Raw genomic sequence first — 20,288 nt, 5'->3', positions numbered from 1 at the left:
CTCTCACACCATCTAACTAAAATCCTTCCTCCCTGGCTGAGACCACTACTGCCACTGCCAAAAAACAAAGCCCTCTAAACAGATATCAGTAGGGGGCTTCCCCCAGGTGGTTTATTATCCTGCTAAAAAGGCATTTTGGAGGAAGGACTGTAAGGCTAGAGAGGAAGTCTCCTGACAGGTTAAACTTCAGGAGTACAGCAAGAATATGGAAGAAAAAAACAAATCTGCCTCAGTTTTTAGTAATTAAAACAATTTAACTCAATTGACAAAGAATGCATTTAAAGATTTCACCTGAAACTTGAAATAAAATCCAAGCGCTAAAATGAAAAAGGAAAGGCTTGTATCATCTTATGACTAAGCTGCAACCCCCAGAGAACACAAAAACCCTTTAAAAGGTGCATTACGGAAACTCCAATAACATCAAGATAATTACAGAGCTCTCACGAAGGAAGCCCAAATATCTCACTGATCTCTCATCATCCACCAAGCTTCATCTTAAATTCTGATCCAGTAACTCCTTATTGTTATTCACATTGTTATGTGACATTTCTTCTGCCAGCAAGCTCACTAGAGAATGAGTTCTACCTAGCAACTACCCTAAGGAGTAAATCCCTAACTCTTCAACAACACAGTAATTGACTTACACTAAAACGTTATTCACACTAGGAAAGGGTATTCCTAGACCAGAAGGGGAGATGCTTCTCCTACGCAGACTTTATTACCACCTCCCTCAGTGACAACCACGTTAAAAGGCAAACCAATCTATAAAATGACATTACCAAAATCACAACTTTAGAAGACTCACTGAAAGCCAAACATGTCTACTGAAAGAAAACAAGCTGTTCTTGATGGGAGTTTTAAAAAGCAAAATAGGATTTTTACCTCTCACAAATATTTCATTATTTTTATAGCAACAACTCTTATAAAGTAAGAAAGTATTTTTGTGTTGTCAGATTTATTTCTACAATTACAAATCTACCCCTGGTGAGGAAACAGGATCTATTGGAAAATTTCTGCCACAAGATAATTACCAGTTAAGCGACAGGTTTCACGGAGCAAGTAACAGAGGCCTTATCAGAGAACTCAGTGATAGGGAACTACGACACACTTCATTTAGTCTCAAGCCGAGAAAATCTAAAATGATATGAACCCATTTTTGATATTTTTTTTCCTCTGTAACCCCTTTATGGAGGAAAAACTCAAAGTAACTAAGTCCTAATAATAGTATCTGGTGAAATCACCATTTTCTTATACATTAAGTTCATTTAGAATAGGGGCTCTCACATACTTTGGTCTGAGTGGTCTTAAGACCTCTTTTACACTCTTAAAAATTATTGAGGGGGGCTGGCCCAGTGGCATAGTAATGAAGCTCATGGGTTCGGATCTCAGGGCAGACCTACACACGGCTCATCAGGCCACGCTGTGGTGGCACCCCACATACAAAATAGAGGAAGACTGACACAAGATGTTAGCTCAGCAACAATCGTCCTCAAGCAAAAACAGGAAGATTGGCAACAGATGTTAACTCAGGGCCAATCTTCCTCACGAAAATAATAAAAAATAAAATAAAAATTGAGGACCCAAAAGAGCTAATGTTTATGTGGGTTACATCTATAGATATTTACCCTACTAGAAAATAAAACTATGAAATTTTTAAAACATTAACTCATTTAAAAGTAATAATAAACCCATTAAATGTTAATATAAATATTTTTATGAAAAATAACTATATTTTCCGACAAAACAAAAAAATTGGTAAGAAGAGTAGCAGTGTTTCATATTTTTGCTAATCTCTTTAATATCTGCCTTAATTCTGGCAGCTAGATTCTCCTATATGGTTCTGCATTGAATATGTTCTGATATATTGTTCTGATTGAAGTAGAGGCAGAAAACCTGGCCAGATTTATTTATTTATTCATTTTTACTTTTCCTTATTCTCCCCAAAGCCCCCTGGTACATAGTTGTGTATTTTCAGTTGTGGGTCCTTCTAGTTGTGGCACGTGGGATGCCACCTCAGCATGGCTTGATGAGTGGTGCTAGGTCCGCGCACAGGATTTGAACCAGCAAAACCCTGGGCCGCTGAAGCAGAGCATGCAAACCTAACCACTTGGCCACAGGGCCGGCCCCATGGCCTCACAGATTTATAATAGGAAAAGAAAGAAGCATTTGCTTATTAAAATAATTGTGGATGTTTTTCTTTGATAATATACCAAAACTCGGTAAGTAGAGGTTTTTTTTCAAGGTTAGTTCAATGTGAAATCTAAAACCACACCAATGAACTCTGCATACTCTGTTACATTAAAATCCATTGGTCTATTTGACATTTTGAACAGATCTTTTACCCATGCAGGATTTTGTAATGTGATACACAAGTCATTTAGAAAATACTCCTTCACTGAGACATGATCTCCAAAATGTTGATACATTTCACTACACATTATCAAAAAGTCACATTTGTGGGGCCAGCCAAGTGGTTAAGTTTGCAGACTGCACTTCGGCAGCCCAGGGTTTCACCAGTTTGGATCCTGGGTGCGGACATGGCACTGCTCATCAAGGCATGCTGAGTGTCTATTTAAAAAAAAAAAAATCACATTTGTTAGTAATATCACCATCAATCTCATCAGAAAAGACTTTAAGTATGGGAACCTGTCAAGCTCAAAGCACCAGGTACAAGTTTTCTAAAATTCTAATTGTCGCTTGAAAGCTCAAACTGTATTCACCAGCAACAAATATTGTCACTTTTCCTTGGAGTGACAGGCTCACTACTCATTTCCAAAACATGGTCTGCCAAATACCCAAGTCTGAATAAACCATAGCTTGTCAATTGTTCTTTCAAGTAAAAATGGTGTTCCATGAAGAAAAGCAGCTAGTTCGTCTCACAACATAATTTCACAAGCACTTTTCCTTAAAACAACTATTCTATTTCAGTATGCAAAAGAAATGCTTTGTGTGTACCTGCTGTTTCCTCACACAGAATATCAAAAACACGTGTAGTCAAGGGTCAAGATTTAATAAAATTAATCATTTTTACTGCTTCATCAAAAACATTCTTAAATGTAATGGCTTTTTTTTTTTATACAAGTACATGGAGGTGAAGAATACAATGATTACTAGTATAGTCTGATGCCTTGATTTCTGCTAAGGTGCCAACAGTTTTTACTAATCATTGTTTTTGCAACATTAGTTGAACATGTCAAGTGATGAAATGTCAAGATGGTGAAAAAAGGCAAATAATGTTAGTATTATTATAAAAATAGTTTTCACCTCAAGAACCTCCTGAAATGGTCTCAGAGGTTTGTGGACCACACTTTGAAAACCACTGGTTTAGAAAATACAGCAAATAAAAAATTTAAGAACTCAATAAGGGGGAAGAAATTAAGTCTGAAACAAACAATCCAGTAGTGAATGATCAACAAATGATGAGTGAAAGAAAATAATATGATCCAATCGAGTACTATTTCATTAATCATTTATAAATTTTAAAAGGCAAGAGATGAGGAAGCAGGATAAAACATATATAAGGCTTCATAGAAGTGCAATGTCCTCTTTTTTGTGAGAGATAAACTAAATTTCGAAAATTGTACTTAACTGTGATGAAAAGGACATTGCATCTGATCCAGTAGAGCATAAGGAATTAACAAAAATAGTCAAGACTGAATTTTTAATCCTTCCAAGGTGATATAGCTGCAGGATCGAAATTAGTGCATAAATTAACTATTATTAATTTTTTAAGTGAAAACTACATACAGATTAAGGTAGTTCCCTTCACTGAATCACTCTGTCCTTCATTTTGGCACAGATTTGTTACGAAAGGTTTCCTGAACTGTTTCCTTAACTATGGGATTATGGGAAATGTTTCCTTAAACTATGGGATTATACCTCTGTTGCCTTTGGACTCAAAGGAAATATTGTAGAAAGTCTAAAAATCTGGTTAGTCAATTATGCCCTTTTTCAATTAATGTTTTTAGAAGAAAAAATTAAGAACACAGAAATTTTGACACTACAATGACGGACTGGAAAAGCAAGCAGAACCAGCTCACAAACCCCTGAAAAGCTTTTATAGATAGATCTAAAATTCCATGATACTATGAAACGTGAGGAGGAGCTGGAAAAAAAAGCTGAGAAGGCTATTTAAGTGGAATTACGTGTGCATTTCTCTCTCTCAAAATTAAGATCCTAGAGTACATTTTTTAATGAATTTAAATTGTTTCCAATGCAAATAGTTGTTCAAGCATATATCTATTTTTGTTTGACACATCCTTTACTGATACCACCATTAGAGTTCCAACGTGCTATATTACTCAAACAATTCCCTCTATCATTATTACCAAATTTTTATGATTTCTCACTTTAACAAAGTAACTATTCTGGTTCAAACCACCCACAGAGTATACTTTCAAATCGAATGACCAGATTTGTTTCCGGAATACATCACATGTTGCTGCCTAGGGAATTGGTTTTGGAAACACTACACTTGCCAGCTGACTTATCAACAGTGCCCACAGAATTGACACCAACTTTAAGGCAAGACTCCGTCCAGAAAATAGAAAAATATGCTATTACTGCCATCTGTGGTTTATGCTTGAATAGCTTCTCTAGTGTAAACAAACTGAAAGATGTATAGTTTGCAGTTAGGATCCAAAGACCTCATCATTTGAAGCTATTTTTTAAAGTTAACTCTTAATATAACAAATTATAGAGCTTAGTATATGACACAAAAATCTGTGATTCTTACTTGAACTTTTTATATAATGCTGATGGAGAAACCACAAACCACCTCAAATGAAAATTTTTCCATTGCATAAAGACTAACTGTTTTCCCCAAACACACACTGTTAAAGAAATTCAAATACTTGAATGCCTCTTGTGAATTTATAATTATGATAATTTCTCTTTTGAAATAGTGATTGTCAATAATAAAACATCCCCAAAATTTTTAAAGCAAGAAAGGTATTTTTAAGGAAATCTAGGAATTTTCTACTTATACATGAGAATTTGGTCAGTTTGCTCTATTCAAGATAAATTTTGAAGGTTCAATTATCTCTACACTTTTTTTAAGAACAAAAATTTCAAAACACAAATGAAGCCTCAAAGTAGGCTATTTTCACAACTGATTTTCTCTCAGTTTGCTTTCTCAAATGACAACCACTGTAGCTTAGGGATCAAAAGATTTGGTGCAGCTGGGGGTGGGGAAAAAAGCAATTCAGCTTCCCAGCAGCCAGCTGAGGAAATCCTGGTTCGCTCCCCAACTAAATCACTGTTAATTAGAATTACCGGGTTACATAGCAAAGTCTTATTTAAATAATCGTAACCAGCGGAAAAAAATCTGTTTTCTTGAGAAGCTATTCTACGAAGTCTGACATTTAACAGCAGATAATAAGGGAAGAACAAAATAAAGTAAGAAATGTTTTATTCTTTAGAATAAAGTTCTCTATTCTATAGTTATTTCTAAACCACACTGAAAAGCAGGTTAGACATCTCACAACGGCTGTCTTCTAATTTTCCATTATCTACAGTTCAACAGCCTTGTTTCTTTCGTAAAGACAAGCCATGTTGGAAAACAAGCAATAAACAGAAGATTAGGCTTGATTCTACGAATACTGTATATCAAAGTTACAACCAGAGATTTTTTGTTTTAAGATTAAGTTCAGACGAATCTGAAACTTCGACTCTAACAAGGGGTCAAAACCCGAAAAAGAATTACCTGCTCAGTACTTCTTGCCGACTTTTAATAACTAGGGTTCAGAAATACTAGAATTATCAATCAAAGGTATCCATAAACCCTCAAGAAATTACCTGAGCCAGAAAAAAGCTGAGCTAAGAATACAAAAGTTTGAAGGAAAACATTCTCTTTCACAACTTGTTGGTTTTGGAAATACTTTCAAAGTATTACAAAGAGTTGGTTATATTAAATCACTACTTGTGTGGGCATATTCAATAGCTACTTTCTGCTTAAAAGTGTTTCAAGGACACCTTTATTCTTTGCTTAAATGCAAGGTTTGTTTATCTGTTGATTCAGAACTTTGATTTTTCTAACTTTTCACATTTCAGACAACTGGTTCACACAAAATAATGCATTTTTATTGTCCTACTTTAAAAGAATAGATTTGACCAACAATGTAAAATTTACTCTTAAGAGGCATCTTCCCAAATTTAACTTTCAAACTAATTATTTACATGGAAAAAATACTCAGAGAAGTGTCATTTAACTTGGCTACAACACAAAAGTAAACATAAGAATGAAAAATTAAGACAAAGCCCCCAAGATCTAGGTGAAGCTTGCTAAAAATGAAGTCTCCTAAGGTGGAAGGAGCTATCCCAGCTTTTCAAATTCTGAAGCCGGAAGTTGCCATCTGAACACAATTCATTAATGGACCAATTTATTCAACACAAACCAATAAATATCTACCTAGTTATAAAAACGAAGTGATGGTATCTTAATACAGGATGAAACTCACACAGCCCCAGGCCCCAAAACAGGCAAGCATCATTAGCAATTTAAAGCCAACTGGCACAACAAGCACTAGAAGTGGTAGAAGAAACTTCCTTTACTAATATCACAGTAGCAGTTGGTATTTCTACTCTCTGTTCTCCACTAACCTAAAATTAGGTATTTTAATCTAAAGTTTATTTTCTACCTTTGCCTCACAACCCCAAGAAAAAAGAAAAAAACAAACCTGAGAAACCAAGAAATTATGAAGAAAATACGGAAATGCATGACCTAGGCACATTTTAGGAAATTTACCAGGTTTTTTTTCATTAGCTCCCCTCCTCCTCCCCATTTAACTCCCTTTCACGTTCTAACACACAAATGCGCGCACATCTTTTTGCTATAGAATTCAGAATGACTTACAGATTAGGAAACATGTCATGATCATATTTTGATTACATGGAACAGAAATGCTCAAAAATAATCTGGTGCATGGTAAATCTGAGACTGGAAATGTGGTCATCTCACACCTCAGCTACTCAAAATCACCAGTGAATCTGTTCACTGTTGCCCTTCAGTGTTCTTCAGAGATCACAAAACCTACTAAAAAATACCTGTGGGCTATTTGTACTAAAGAACAACAGTACTATAATGTGCATTTTTTTTTAATCAAAGTAGAAAATTCTGAGGTGACAATTAAATTTTTAAAGTCACAGAACTGAAAAGGTAAACTCATGGAAAATATCTGCTAACTTATTTTCAGGGATAAACATGCAGGAAAAAGGCATGATGTTATTTATTGAACTTCTCCCCATTTCCTCTAAAATGTAATTATACAAAACAGGCTTTAATTACTGATAATGGCTTATAATCTTCCTTTGCTTGAAATATTTAAAAGTCTATTCCCACATTCTCTTAAAATAAAATGAACAAATGCAATATTCAGCATACACTTCCTCAAGTCATTCATCTTCCCTTGAAAGCCCAAAAGGGAGCAGTCCTCTATTAGGACTAAACGAGTTCCTGTGTGTTATGAAAACCTCGAAGCAACAACTGAAAATATCTAGCACAGTCAGCACAGGCAATTCCTGGAAGGGCGATGGTGCATCAAAAGGCTAGCAACTCTGTTCTGATAAAATAATAAAAACCATTTAAAGGACTGTAAACTCAGCATCAATGGTATTTCCAGTGGGAAAACATTTCTAAAATTCCACCTCCAGTTAATTTCTTCATCCTCCTCCTATCTAGAAAGCTATCTATTGCAAATATTTCATACAAAATGGAAATGAGTTGCTAGGATAAAAACTCAGAATTCATTTTCTCTGCTTAGAATTTAAGCAGTTTCATTTACTTTTGCAGAATATTTAGTAAGTATAAAAGAAAAAAAAATGTCCCCACCACTCTAACGATAAACATTTTTTTTTCTTTTTTGGTAACTTTGTGAGCATCTTAGGAGACAATGAACATAAATTGTAAAACAATACACAATGCTTGTTTTTACAGTGAAAAATAAAACATTCCACAAGTCTAACATTTCATGTATTTTCTTTTAAGCCCATCAAACTGTCGAAAATCCTATTGTGCTTTCAACAAAAAGGAAATATTTGTACCACTAAAGTGGACTGATGTAAAATATTAAAGCCACCTTAGCCTACACAGATTGCTCGATTACGTTCTTTTAAATGGCTCTGACCAATTGAGGAAATGAGACTATGAATAGGAAATTTGATTAAGAGTTAAAATTACCATTGAGTTCTTTAAAATGTACTAATGAATAATTAATAGCAAATGCAGTTCCTAGGCTTCCCTGACAACAATATTCTCAAGTAGAACTGAAAGTAACGTCTGCAGTAAAATATGCACAGGTAAGTACAGGAAGTATACACATACAGAAAGGCTTTATGAGAACACACTAATATGAGCTATAAGATAGATCTGGGGCTTGGGTAAAAAAAATCAGCATGGTAAATTTTAGATCAAGATTTACAACATTCACACGTTAATACCAAAATAAATCTCCACTTAAGCTTAAAAAGTCAAAAGCATTAAAGAAATCCTTTGTTCCTATGATACTGTCTCCTTCCACCCTAACTGGATTCCAGCCTCCTCCATTGTGACACGGGATTTTATTGATCTCAAACATGTTCACATTCAGAAATTAGTCTCCAAAGACATCCCACAGGACTGCCAGCCACCTAGATACCACACATCACCGACATCTTAAAAAAGGACAAGAGCTTTTCAAAACCTAACACTATTTGGTCAGCAATATCAAGTGAAGTTAACCAGGCTCTCTTCTAAACAGATTTTTCCCTCAACTGCTAAAAATGCCAGATCTACTGAATTGACAACAAATGTTTCACGGGTTAATAAATGTATGAAGGCGCAGATCCACCCCGAGATTTCTCCCCTCTGGAGCTCCTCGTTCATTCAAAAATTGAGCGCCTAAGTGACCTATTTTCAGGTTACTTTCCTCACACCTGCCAGGTCACTGTCCCGACTGAGAAACTTCTTGCCAAAGCAATTAATTTTTAGTGCCTCCTAACTGTCCCGGGTGTTTGCATTCAATTTGAAATCTGTTACTTGTTAGACACTGTTCGGTCCCAGATCTTTCAGAGAATTGAGAGTTTATGGCGCAGAGAGGGGAGGAGGCACGGATCTCCGAGAGCCTGCCCTTTATTCGGAAATGAGGAGATGTGAAAGGTGGAAGGCAGGGCAAATAAATAAATAAATCGGGTTTGCCGCCGGAGCGTTTGCCGGCCGGTACGAGCACCCTTTGTAATGCAGGCCTCCCGGGGCTATCGCCTGCGCTAATTGCTCCAGGGCGCTTTCCAAGTTCAAAAGTTCACCTTTTACGACCTCACAAAAGCTCCTTACACGTTACCAATAAAAACATTCCGCGGCAAACACCGAGGGGGAAAATATCAAACAGATACAAATACAACACCCCGCAGGGGGAGGGAGCCCCTGAGACAGCCCCGAGAAACCTGAGGACCGGGCTCGGGCGTGGGGGCAGGGGGGAGCGGTCCGAAGGGCCGGGCCAGGTGAGGCATTCTCAGGGCCCGGGGCCCGGGATCGCGGAAGGCCGGAGGAGAAGCGAGGTGGGGCCAGCGCGGACCGGGACGGGCCGGCAGGAGGAGGGCAGAGGCAGGTGTCCCGAGCACCCGGGCGGGCCAGAGATCCGAGCCAGCAGAAAGGGGTCGCCCCGCGGAGACGGGGCCGAGCCGGGCCGGAGGCCGGCAGGAGAGCGCGGGGAAGGAGCGAGGAACGGGGTGCGGAGCAGGCACCGGGAGGTCCGACTAGGAATCGCCGCGCGGGTGGCTAGGGACCCGGGGGTGGGCGCCGAGGGAAGGTCGCACAAGCGCAGGGGTAGCCCGGGAAGCGCGGGGCCGCAGAGAAGGAAAGCGGCTCCAGAAAGGTGCGGGGCAGAGGAACCCCAGGGGACGAGGGTGTGGCGTCGGCTGGGCGCCGAGCGCGGGTCCGCGGAGGGCGGAGGAACCCGCGTGGAGGGCGCTGGGGGAGGGGAGGGCTCGGCGCCGAAGGACCCTTCAGGGGAGAGGCCTCCCGCAGAGGGGACCCCAGGGGGAAGGAGGGGTGGCTCTGAGCAGAGGGGACCAGAGAGGGAGGGGAGGCCCCCACTGTCGGGACGCGAGGTGAGAGGCCGGGGGTGTGGGGACGGTCCGCGCGGAGAGGACCGGGGGAGGGGGAGAGGGGTCCGCGCCGAGGGGACCTGGGGGAGGGGGGAGGATTCGCGCAGAGGGGACGGGGGGAGGGGAAGCCTGTGCTAGGGGACAGGGGGGAGGGGGAATGAAGCTCGGGGTTGAGGGAACCGGGCAGGGGGAGGATCCGCGCAGAAGGGAACGGGGAAGGAGGAGGAGGGTCCACACGGGCTAAGACGAGGGAGGAGAGGAAGGGTCTGCGCAGAGGGGAACCGGGGTGGAGGTCCACGCTGAGGGGACGCTGCCCAGAGCAAGAGTCGGCGGCGAGGAGGGCGACCCCGGGGTTAGCGGACAGGGGGCAGGTTCTGCTGGGCCCGGACTCCGCGCGCCCCTCACCCACCGTTGCGCGGCGGCGGAGGGAGCGCGGCGGGCGGCTCCAGGAACCCCGCCGAGCCCCCGCCGCCTCCCCCTCCGCTAGGCGGCCGTTCGTCCCGCTCCATGCGGTGGTGCTCAGGGCCCGCGCTGGGTTCGCTGCTCCGCCATGACCGGCGCCGTCGTCGTCGTCCTCGTCGTCCGCCGGGGGGAGGGGGCTGTCAGGGGCCAGGGGGCTCCCGGCCGCGGCGCTCTCTGGGCCCCGAGCCGCCCGGCTCCGCGCCCCTCCGCGCCGCGCCCCCTCAGCACTGGCCAGCTCCCTCCCCGGACGTCACGCGCCGCTGCCACGCACGGCCCCGCGGGGCACACTGGGAATTGGAGTCCGCCCGGCGAGGCCGGACACACGAGACTCCACCAACTGAAGGGGTGGGAGGAGGGATAAGCAACATTGAAGAAGGGAAAGCCGAGTCCTGTCAAAATCACGAACCCTGAAAAAATTTCTGATAAGCCTTTAATAAACATTACTTCAGGAGCCTCTCTTTATTTTGACTTATCCCTGGCCAGTGTTCGCTAAGACTCCTCGTATCCCCCCGCCCCAACAATGAGTCTTCCCAAGGAGGCAGGTCGCGAAGGAGCCGAGTGAGCACGTGCAATGAAGCCCAGCCCTGTTTGCGGGGCTCGGAGGGGGCGGAGCTTGGAGGTATTCACAGGACCCTTCCTCCGCGGCTTCGGGACAAATTGGACCTGAGATTAAAGGACCGGAGTTTAACCCGAGGTGACTGCGTTCGTATGCAAATGGAATCTATAAAACTCTGCTTTCCGGGGTACTCTTTAAAGCCTTTTACCTCCGGGTGGGCGGGAAAGACTAAAGTTTCTCTTCCTCCTCTTTCATTTTCCCCCTGCCAGGCCATTGATGCCATTAAAGAAACTCTCAGATCTTGGCTCCTGGGGTCTTGAAGTCATCCATTTGAGAGGCTCTTTACCCAGCCTTATTCGCCTTCCCTTCTCCTCAGTTTTCCTATCGTAAAATGGTGTTGGAATACAGACGGGGTCCAATTGGAAAACCCCAAACCCCACCCCACCCCACCCCCGCTCCCTGCCTCAGTTTCCCAGAGCAAAATCCCGGATTTTGCAAAGTTTTGGCTGCTCTGGGCTGAGCCCACCTCCTGCGGCCACCAGGTGGCGCGCGGCCACCAGCCTCTAGTCCTGCCGGGGCATCTGCCTTCCGCGACCCTCTCGGGAAGGACCCAACGCGACTGCTGCCCAAGGTGTAACTAAGCCCTACGTGGCCAGCTTGAAGACAAAGAAAAGAACATTGGTGCTTTGCCCGCGTCTACTCTGCTGTCTTAAGCCGCGGCTTCCTCGCTGTGCCCATTCCCCCCCTACCCTGCCCCACCAATCCTCTGGCTCACCTATGTCGTTCTTTCGCTTACTTTTTTTAAGTCCTCATCGTGGCGTCCGCATCCCTGCCTGATCTGACCCCTACCCACATTTCTCATCACATTCCTTCCCTCACCTGCTAGGCAGGAGGTTTTGCAACCCTTCCCTGCGCTTGGGGCTTCCTTACCAACACTGCTTAACCTGTACTGCATCCTGAATCTGTGCCGGCCACTGTTCTAACAGATTTGCATTAACGCTATGTTGTCTAAACCTCATACTTGCTCTATGAAGTAGCTCCAGTATTGTCCCTATCATACACTGATGACGTCACCCAGCAGTGATAGGGATTCGAAACCTAGTCAGTCAGACACCCGAACCAGAACACTTGGCTCCTTCAAGCCGGAATGCTGCTGGCTTCACCCACCCCACTACTAAACTCCTATTCATCTTTCAAGATCCTGTTCAAATATCTCCTCAGGGACACTGTCCTTAATACCTCCCACCAGGGGATATCTCGATCCCCTCTGTATTCCCTTACAGCTCTGTTGAGCTCTCTGTGATTGCTTCCCTACTACCATTCCCCAGCCCCAGAGCGGGAGGAGAGCCCTTAGTGTGTGTGAGCCATAACCGTCCACCGTGGGTTCTAAAATATGTCAGCACCATGTGGCCTTCCTGGGGCCAGAACTTCTCCTTCTATCACAAGCCTCTGAGGCAGTGAGTTCCCCTTCCTCGGAGATCAATCAGGGGAAATGGCATTGCAGAAACCTCCTCCAGTCCTGGGGCTTCAGTAGAGGACAGAGATTCTAAGCTGACCCTCAAAGATGGCAGAAGAGTTTAGCTAAATGCTTACCCATTGGAAACAACTCCTCCTCATCCTTCAGACCAGCTCTGTTGTTACTTCCTCCCAAAAGCCTTCCTAGATCTCCCTGACTAGTCAAATCCCTTTATTCTCACTCTCATCATTATGACCCCAACAGCTGAGCACAGGGCCTGGACAGAGCAGACACTCAATAAATAACTGCTGAGTGAGTGAAGGAATGAATGAAACAGATTGGACTTTTCTACTTAATAACTGTGACCTTGGGCATGTTCCCTCTGAGCCTCAAAGTCCTGGTTTCTGAGGAAAGAGGGATAATGATAGTTGTTCCCTCCCAGGATTGTTATGAGAATTAAATAAGAGGATGCATGTAAAGCATTTACTATAAGGTCTGGGCTGATACATGGGACCTGTTACTAAGATTATTTAAAGAGGGGTCCTAATTCCCAGTAACCTCTCTTCTTGGGAAGGGTCAACCACCACAAAACTGAGAAAAGTGAGGAAAACAGCTATGTACTGAGACCCCAGCCACTGTCCTAAGTGTATAGGGTCCTGTGAGGTAGACAGCCACTATGTGTCCAGTACGTCCTAGGGGTCCTTTCCCTCCAGTGTCCCCGAACAATCCTGAGAAGTCAATACCTTTCTCCTTACAAATGAGGAAACAGAAAGACAGATGAAAAAGACTCCCACCACTAGCAGGACTCATGACAGAAGAAAGGAGTGCTATATAAGGATAAGGAGGGATCTGTGCGGCAGCGGTCCTGAGGCCAGGGGCATACAGACAGAGAAACAGGACGAGACAGGGATACAGCTAAGAATAAGGCAGGTGTGAGCCCCATCGCGGGAGCTTTGCCCTGTGGCAGGGGGGACAGACACTAATCAAATCAAATAATCACACAGACCCCCAACTGCACAGCAGTGCTGCAACTGAGAAGACACTTAGTTCTTCTAAGCGTCTAAGTTCCTGGGGCTATGAGAGCGTGTGACAGGGCTCATTTTCTTGGGGTTGGTGATCAAGGGAAGCTTCCTGGAATAAGAAGCATTGAAATAAGATGGGAAGGATGAGTAGGAGTCAGATTCGGTGAAAAGAGAGAGTTTCAGATAGAAGGAACAGTATGTGCAAACGTCCTGAGGCCAAGTTGGAACCGAGAGAATCCATTGTGACTGGAGCCCCTGAGGGAGAGAGAGGGCAGGAGAGAAGGGTGAAAAGGAAGAAGCCAGAAATTATGGGGACATGTGGGGGAGCAGCCAGTAGGGGGCAGAGTTCTCTGGTGACGGCAGCCTTGCTCTTCCAGGGCCTAGCCAGAGTCAGAGCTAGGCTGCAAGGGGAGAAAGGGCTGGGAAACGCAGCCCCCACCAGGTTCTGTTTGTTTTAAGTATGTTTTGTTTATTATTTGAATGGATAGGACACACATCACACAATTCCCAGGATGCAGAAGAGTATTCAATGAAAAGTCAGCCTTTCTCCTTACTCTTGATTGCCAGCAGCTGGTTTCCCTACTTAGCAATAACCACCATACGGATTTATTGTGTGTCCATCCACAGACAGTCCATGCACATAAGAACACACACCACATTTGTTTTTTACACTAACCTAGCCCTGGTTTTGATGCCTCTCCAGGAGGTCTCCAGTTATGAAAGAAGCTAATTTGCACTGAACAATTACTCCACGTGATTCTTTCATTCAGCTCAGTTATGGAGCCCCAGACCTTGTGCCAGACCAGTGGTTCTCAAACCTTAAATCCCCTGGAGGGCTTGTTAAAACGCAGATTGCTGGGTCCCACCCTGAGAGTTTCTGTTTCCTTAGGTCTGGGTTGTGGACTGAGAATTTGCATTTCTAACAAGTTCCCAGGCTTTGCTGAGGCTGCTGGTCCCTCAGGGCGGCACACTTTGAGACCACACTTTGCGACCTGTGAGCCAGCTGCTGATGGACAAAGTATGTGCGCTGGTGGCTGTATTTCTCTCCCACAAGGGAAGGCATGAACGACGGGGGAACACACGCACCCATTCGAAAGACAGTTTTCATAGAGTGATAAATTCTTTGAAGAAAATGAGGGGAGGGTGAGCACATGAAGGAAAGTGCTTGAGAGTAGGGATGGGGTAGGAGTGGAGGGTAGCGACATTTGGGGCACGAATAAGCATTCCTTTTTGAGCAGTTGAAGTTTTCAAGGCCAGATTAATAGACACATGTGGAGCTGTCTTGCACTCAAGGGCCGGGTGACCTACAGAGACAGTGTGGAGAGAGAAGAGAAGAGGGTCCACCCCCCCCCCGGGGGGGTGCACAGAGGTGTGCAGAAGGAGCTCGGGGTGAGATACAGGGAAAATCCGAAAGACATCAAGAGAGGAAAGGGTTTGAGAAGGAGGCGTGATCAAGAGCTGGGAGGGTAGAGAGGTGCCGCCTTGGGTTCGGTTACAGGAGCTCCCCGCGGACCCCAACAAAGCATTTCCATGGTGAGACGGAAGACCCCTGGAGTGAGGGAATGGGCAGGGAAACTGAGGAGGGGAGACCAGAGTAGGCTCCTTGGGAAAGTTTTGCTGCGTAGGAAGCAGAGCAAAAAGGCGCTCCCTCCTGAGGAGGGGAGAAGGGAGGGTGTTTAAAAGGTAGGCGCTGCAGGAGTTTAGTTGGGGGTTGAGGAGGGATCTTGGAGGGAGGAATCAATGGAATACGCGGGAGAGAGGGCTCTGAGCCGTGCAAAGGGTGGAGCCGGCGCTGTCGGTGTGTTTGGAGAGCTCGAATGTTCTCCTGCCCTACAAACATCACTCATCTGAACTTTACGACCGCTCCAAAAGGAAAGCACTATTTGCCCCAGTTTACAGACGAGGAAACTGAGGCTCAAAGTGGTGAAGAGACACGCCGAGGTCCCACATCTCACAGAACGGGACCTCGGTCCTCTTACCGCCCCCGCTGCTCCCGCGGGCTCCGAACAAGACCCTTTTTTGTGTCCTTGCTGGGATGCCCTTTGGAGAGCCGCCGGATGGCTCTACTCCGAGGCCCCGCGGAGAGCGGGCCGGGCGGGGCGGGGCGGGGTGCCCCCTCCACCCTCGCTCCGCCCCCAGCGGCGCGGGAGGGGGCGCGGGGCGGGGAGCGGCGGGGGGCGCGCCGCGCGGGCGGAGCGGGCGGCGGCACCTCGCTAGCAGTGCGGCCCTTGCCTCCCAGCGTCCGCGCCAGCTGTCCGTGCCCGCCGTGCCCGTCCCGCCATGGCCGCGGCCGCCCTCCCACCCCGGCCCCGGCCCCGGCCCCTGGCCCTGCTCCTGCTGCCGCTGCTGCTGCTGCGCGCCGGCACGGTGCGCGCCGACAGTAAGGTACGCACCGCCCTCCCGCCCGGGCGCAGCTCGGCGGGGAGCCGGGCACGAGGGGGCGCTGTGGCTGGGGGTGCGGGCCAGGAGGGTGTCAGGGGCCGAGAGCCGAGAACCAGGAGAGGAGACCTCGGATCTTCGGCTTAGCACCGAAGCCGCTGGGGCAGGACCCCGGGAGAGGAGCGCGTGGGGCAAGAAGCGCTGGAGATGGTAGGGCTGCTTGGGACCCAGAGCCTCAGGAAGGGGCGCTGGGACCCAATCCAGTGTGGGGAGATCAGCCCTGAAACCTAGAGCCAGGGGGCGCTGGGAGCTTGGGGGTGGTGGGTGCAGACAGGAGATGCAGTCCCCAGCCTAGAAAAGGGATTCCCAGGCGCGCTGGGCAGGAGCAGCTTGGAGATGTGGCTCCAAGTTTCCATGGGAGGCTGACCCACGTGGGGGCAGGCCCCTGGGTAACTGCTGCCCAGCGACTCCCAGGTTTTCAGTAGGCCCTGGGCCAAGGCTTTCAGGCCGTGCTGGGGACCCCCAGGCTGGCCACTTGCCTGGCCTCTGGTGCTCCTGCCAGGGATATGATGCACCTTCTAGAGGACCCTGTGTCTCCAGAAGTGACCTGAGCTGTTCTCAGTGGTGGCTCAAAGGATCTGCTCCCCGTGTCAAGCAGACCTGGGTTCAAATCCCATGTTCGCCTCTTGGCTGGATGACCCTGGGCCTTTACTTCTCTGAGCCTCCACTTCCTCCCTGGTAAATATGGGGTAATAATCGTTCCCACTCCCTGCAGTCAGGATCTCTAGATTAGTGAGATCATGCCTGTAAAATGCTGAGCACCTTGCCTGGCACCTAGGAGGTGCCCAATAAATGATACTGCAATTATGAAGTCTTACCACAGGGATCTGCAAAAGGGGGTGAGATCCAGAATGGAGAGAGAGCAAGCACTTAGCGTTAGTCAGAGCAGGGACCCCTTGAGGGTGTTCTGGAAATGACCCAGTGAGGAGGAGGATGGGTCTCGGGGTGAGGGAGGGGCAGAAAGGAGGTAGGGCCCTGCTCACATAGTATGAGAGCCAAGGAGTGACTTCTCTTGGTGTCTCTCCAGCCTCTTTCCCAAGTAGAAGGTGAGGCTCCCCTGTCCACAGGCAGGTAACAGGCAGAAGCCACTAGCCACATGGTAAGTATATGAGCAGGGGGCACTGGCACACGCTCAGCCTGAAGATTCAGCTCAGGCTATGAAAATAAGTGGGCTGCAGTCCTGACCATGTCCTCCTGTCCTCTGAAGACCCTGAGAGAATGAGAAGCATTCCCATTTTACAGATGGGGAAACTAGGATGTATAGAGAGGCAGCTGGCTTACAAATCAAAAAACCTAGCTTCTGGCCTTTTGTTGTTCTTCGTCTGTGTGACCTTGGGCCAGTCACTGCCTGTCTCTGGGCTTAAATTTCCCCATCTGAAAAACAATATCTCCCTAACTTCCCTTCCATATACAGCCTTCTAGGATTCCTTGACCTGGCTCAGGTGGGGAACAGGTAAGCGAAAACCCCAGATAACCTGATCTCCGCTTTGCCACCTCTCATCTCTCTGGCTGGGAGCAATGTTTGTTCTTGGGCATCCTCTGAGCCATGCAGAGGGCTATAGGGCTGGTGGGGGAGGGCTCACATTCAAAACAAAGCAAAGACAAAGAGAACCCAACACCCTGTTTATGTAGTGAGTCAGCCAAACACTTGCTAGGTTGGGGGGGGGGTGTGTGTGTTTAGTTGTTCCAGGGCAAGCCGGGGCTGGTGGGGTGAGGAGGAGCATCCTAGAGTTTGGAGAATGAAGCAGCTGGGGGAGTCAGCACAGCCCTCCCCCAGACACCTCCCACCCCACACCATTTCAGTCAGCTGGGAAAAATAAAAATCAAGTGATGGGTGAATTTACTCCGCATTCCTCAGCACAGCCGGACTCCTGCTGGCTCAGTGGAGAGAGCTGTTTTCATTATCACCCTCTCCCTCCCCCATAACAGTCCTTCCTTTCCAAGCCTGGCCTATTTTCTAGCGGGGGAGGCCTTAGGAGGACCGGCCTGGGACCTAAAGTCTATCTAGGGCCCTAAAGTGTTCCATGGGCTTCCTGCTCCTGGGAGGTCCAGCCTCCCTCCTGCACGATCTTTTCAGGGGTCCAGGGGCGGCTCAGCCCCAGGACTCACCACAGAATTCTGCGATCTCAGCCAGCTCCTCGCTCAGCGTGTGTTAGTGTTTATAGCAGGTCTCTCCGAAACAGGATTTGGAGTTTCCATCTAAGGAAGTGCTTTGTCCAGCTTGCGAGCGGGAGAAGGAGATCACAGCTCCCCTGGCATTTCAGAGGGGCTGCCCGATGTGGAGGTTGGGATGGACAGCCAGGTAACCACATGGCACCAGAGACTTCTGGGAACCTGCTTTTGGCTGTGTGTCCTTGGAATGTGGCTGAGAATTCCCCACCTCTACCTCAGTTTCCCCATCTGGGAAAGGGCTGCTGGCGACTCACATCCTCCATGCATCCAGGGGTGAGAAGCGGGTCTTTGCTCCTGAGGACAGAGGGAAGGCCCAGGCCTGTGGGAGCTGGGCCAGGGGAGCAGGAGGGGCTGGAGCAAGCAGGCGGTGGTGTCCCGGGCGGGATCGGATGTTCCAGGCCAGGCGGGTCCCCAGGGCTTAGGTGTTGCTGCTCCTCCGCTTGGGGAGTTTCCGCCTGTGGTGTAACTGGAAACAGGCTCGGGAGCAGGCAGGGGCTACACAGCGATGGAGTCTTCCTCCTGTGCACAGAGTCTGGGCCAGGCTAGGCCACCAAAGGTCCTGCCCCATTTGGATGGGGCACCTGGGATAAAGCCCTGAGGAGCGCCCAGTGTGCCAAGGCCCATGCCCAGCACTTGCATTTGGGGTCTTACACTACCCTGCTGCCTACACTCTGAGACTTCAGGGTCCCTCCCCATTGGACAGACTTGAATACAGAGGGTCAAAAGAGTCAGGTTGGGGCCGCTCACATATCCTAGAGAGGGTGCTTGAGGAGTTGGGAGCAACCTGGAGTTCCAGCATTCTCAGCCTTTAGCGAGCATCTGGAGGCCCTGGGAGCCTGAGAGAGCCAGAGTCGAGGGGTGTGGAGGAAGGCCAGGGCATCTGCATTTTCCAAGTGCACCCAGGTAATTCTGAGGCACATCCTTCAGTGGAGAACTCATGGAGGTGATAGGGAGCCATAGAGGTTTGTGGTGCAAGAGAGTAACAGATCATCAAAGAGGAGCTTTTGGAAGATTAATCCAGCAGAGAGGAGGCTGCTGTATTGTCCATGTAGCAGTTAACACGGCCTGAGCTCAGGCTGTGGCCATGGAGTAGAGAGCGAGGGATAGACATGGGAGATATTTAGGGTGAAGAACCAGAAGAACACGACTGATGGGTTGTCCAGAGTAAGAAGGAGGCTCAGAGATCCAGGTTGGGCAGGAGGGTGAGCAGACACCAGTTTGGGAGAAGATGCTGGGTCCAGTTTGGGATGTCTGTGGGCGTCTAGGGGACGGTGTCCAGCCGGTAGTGGGCTCCAGGGGTGGTCTTTGCCTGCAGTAGGACGGGGAAACTGCCTCTCCGTGAGTCTGGGCTGGCCATGAGAGGAGAGGGAAGACTCGAGCTCAAAGGGACATAACTTGAATGTGTCCTATTTCTAGAACATTTCACATCTTGAACCCCCCTCTTCCCCTTTCTGGCCAGATTTATCCATGCCTCTTCAGAAAAATCTCAAGTACCCCGTCTCACATCGCACTGTGGGATTTCTTTGCAAACACTTAGGGACCTTTTTAAGCACAAACCACCCCCACTTCTGGGGGCTTTGGCAGCAGCTTGTGCTGAGCAAGGCAGCAGGGAGAGATGGGGGCCGAGGGAGGGACTTTCCTGCTTGGCAGCAACTCCAGCACTCATGCCAAGGGCAGGTTGGGGCAGGCCCAGCGGGAGCCCCAGGTCACGTGGCCCAACCCAGCGCCCCCTCTCTGTCCCAGCTCAGCTGCTGGTGGAGAATCCCTTGCCTGGTGACTACAGGCAGTTGTGGGAGGTACAGCATGTAAACCAAATTTTGGAGTCAGGCTGTGCTGTGTGACCTGGGCAAACCGCTAGTCTTCTCTGATGCTCAGATTTTTCCTCTCTAGATGGGGTTGTAGTGAGAGCAAATAGAGGTTGAAAACGATGTACAAATGTGAGAGAGGGTTGTTGGCAGCGACTTTAAAAGTGAGAACCACTTAGTAGTTATTCTGTGCCAGGCTCGGCGCCAGGTGCTTTGCACTTATTGAGACATTTCAGCCTCAGGAATCGCCTATGAGGAAAGGACTGTTATCCTCCCCATTCTACAGAGGAGGAAAC

The 20,288-nt window shown here is 47.4% G+C and overlaps 2 protein-coding genes across 7 annotated transcripts in view; one reads left to right on the top strand and one right to left on the bottom strand.

Annotated features, from left to right (window-relative positions):
* NR6A1 (nuclear receptor subfamily 6 group A member 1) overlaps positions 1-10,836 on the bottom strand; it is a 217,287-nt gene extending 206,451 nt beyond the window's left edge. Inside the window, exon 1 of one of the 4 annotated variants that reach the window (XM_070518771.1) lies at positions 10,490-10,836. In XM_070518771.1, the coding sequence (XP_070374872.1) occupies positions 10,490-10,589 (100 nt within the window). In that variant the 5' untranslated portion in view covers positions 10,590-10,836. The remainder of the gene's footprint in view (positions 1-10,489) is intronic. The other 3 variants (XM_070518770.1, XM_044778804.2, XM_044778803.2) reach the window with 3 other exon arrangements.
* Positions 10,837-15,727: 4,891 nt separating this feature from the next.
* The window catches only part of OLFML2A (olfactomedin like 2A), a 29,120-nt gene continuing 24,559 nt past the window's right edge, over positions 15,728-20,288 (top strand). The window contains exon 1 of one of the 3 annotated variants that reach the window (XM_044778800.2): positions 15,728-15,961. In XM_044778800.2, coding sequence (XP_044634735.1) covers positions 15,857-15,961 — 105 coding nt within the window. In that variant the 5' untranslated portion in view covers positions 15,728-15,856. Of the gene's footprint in view, positions 15,962-16,046; positions 16,166-20,288 lie in introns of those variants that run through there. The other 2 variants (XM_014840643.3, XM_044778799.2) reach the window with 2 other exon arrangements.

This window comes from Equus asinus, chromosome 10 (assembly GCF_041296235.1).
Source record: "Equus asinus isolate D_3611 breed Donkey chromosome 10, EquAss-T2T_v2, whole genome shotgun sequence".
NCBI classification, from domain to species: Eukaryota; Metazoa; Chordata; class Mammalia; order Perissodactyla; family Equidae; genus Equus; species Equus asinus.
This window is presented reverse-complemented; position numbering and strand designations above follow the sequence as displayed.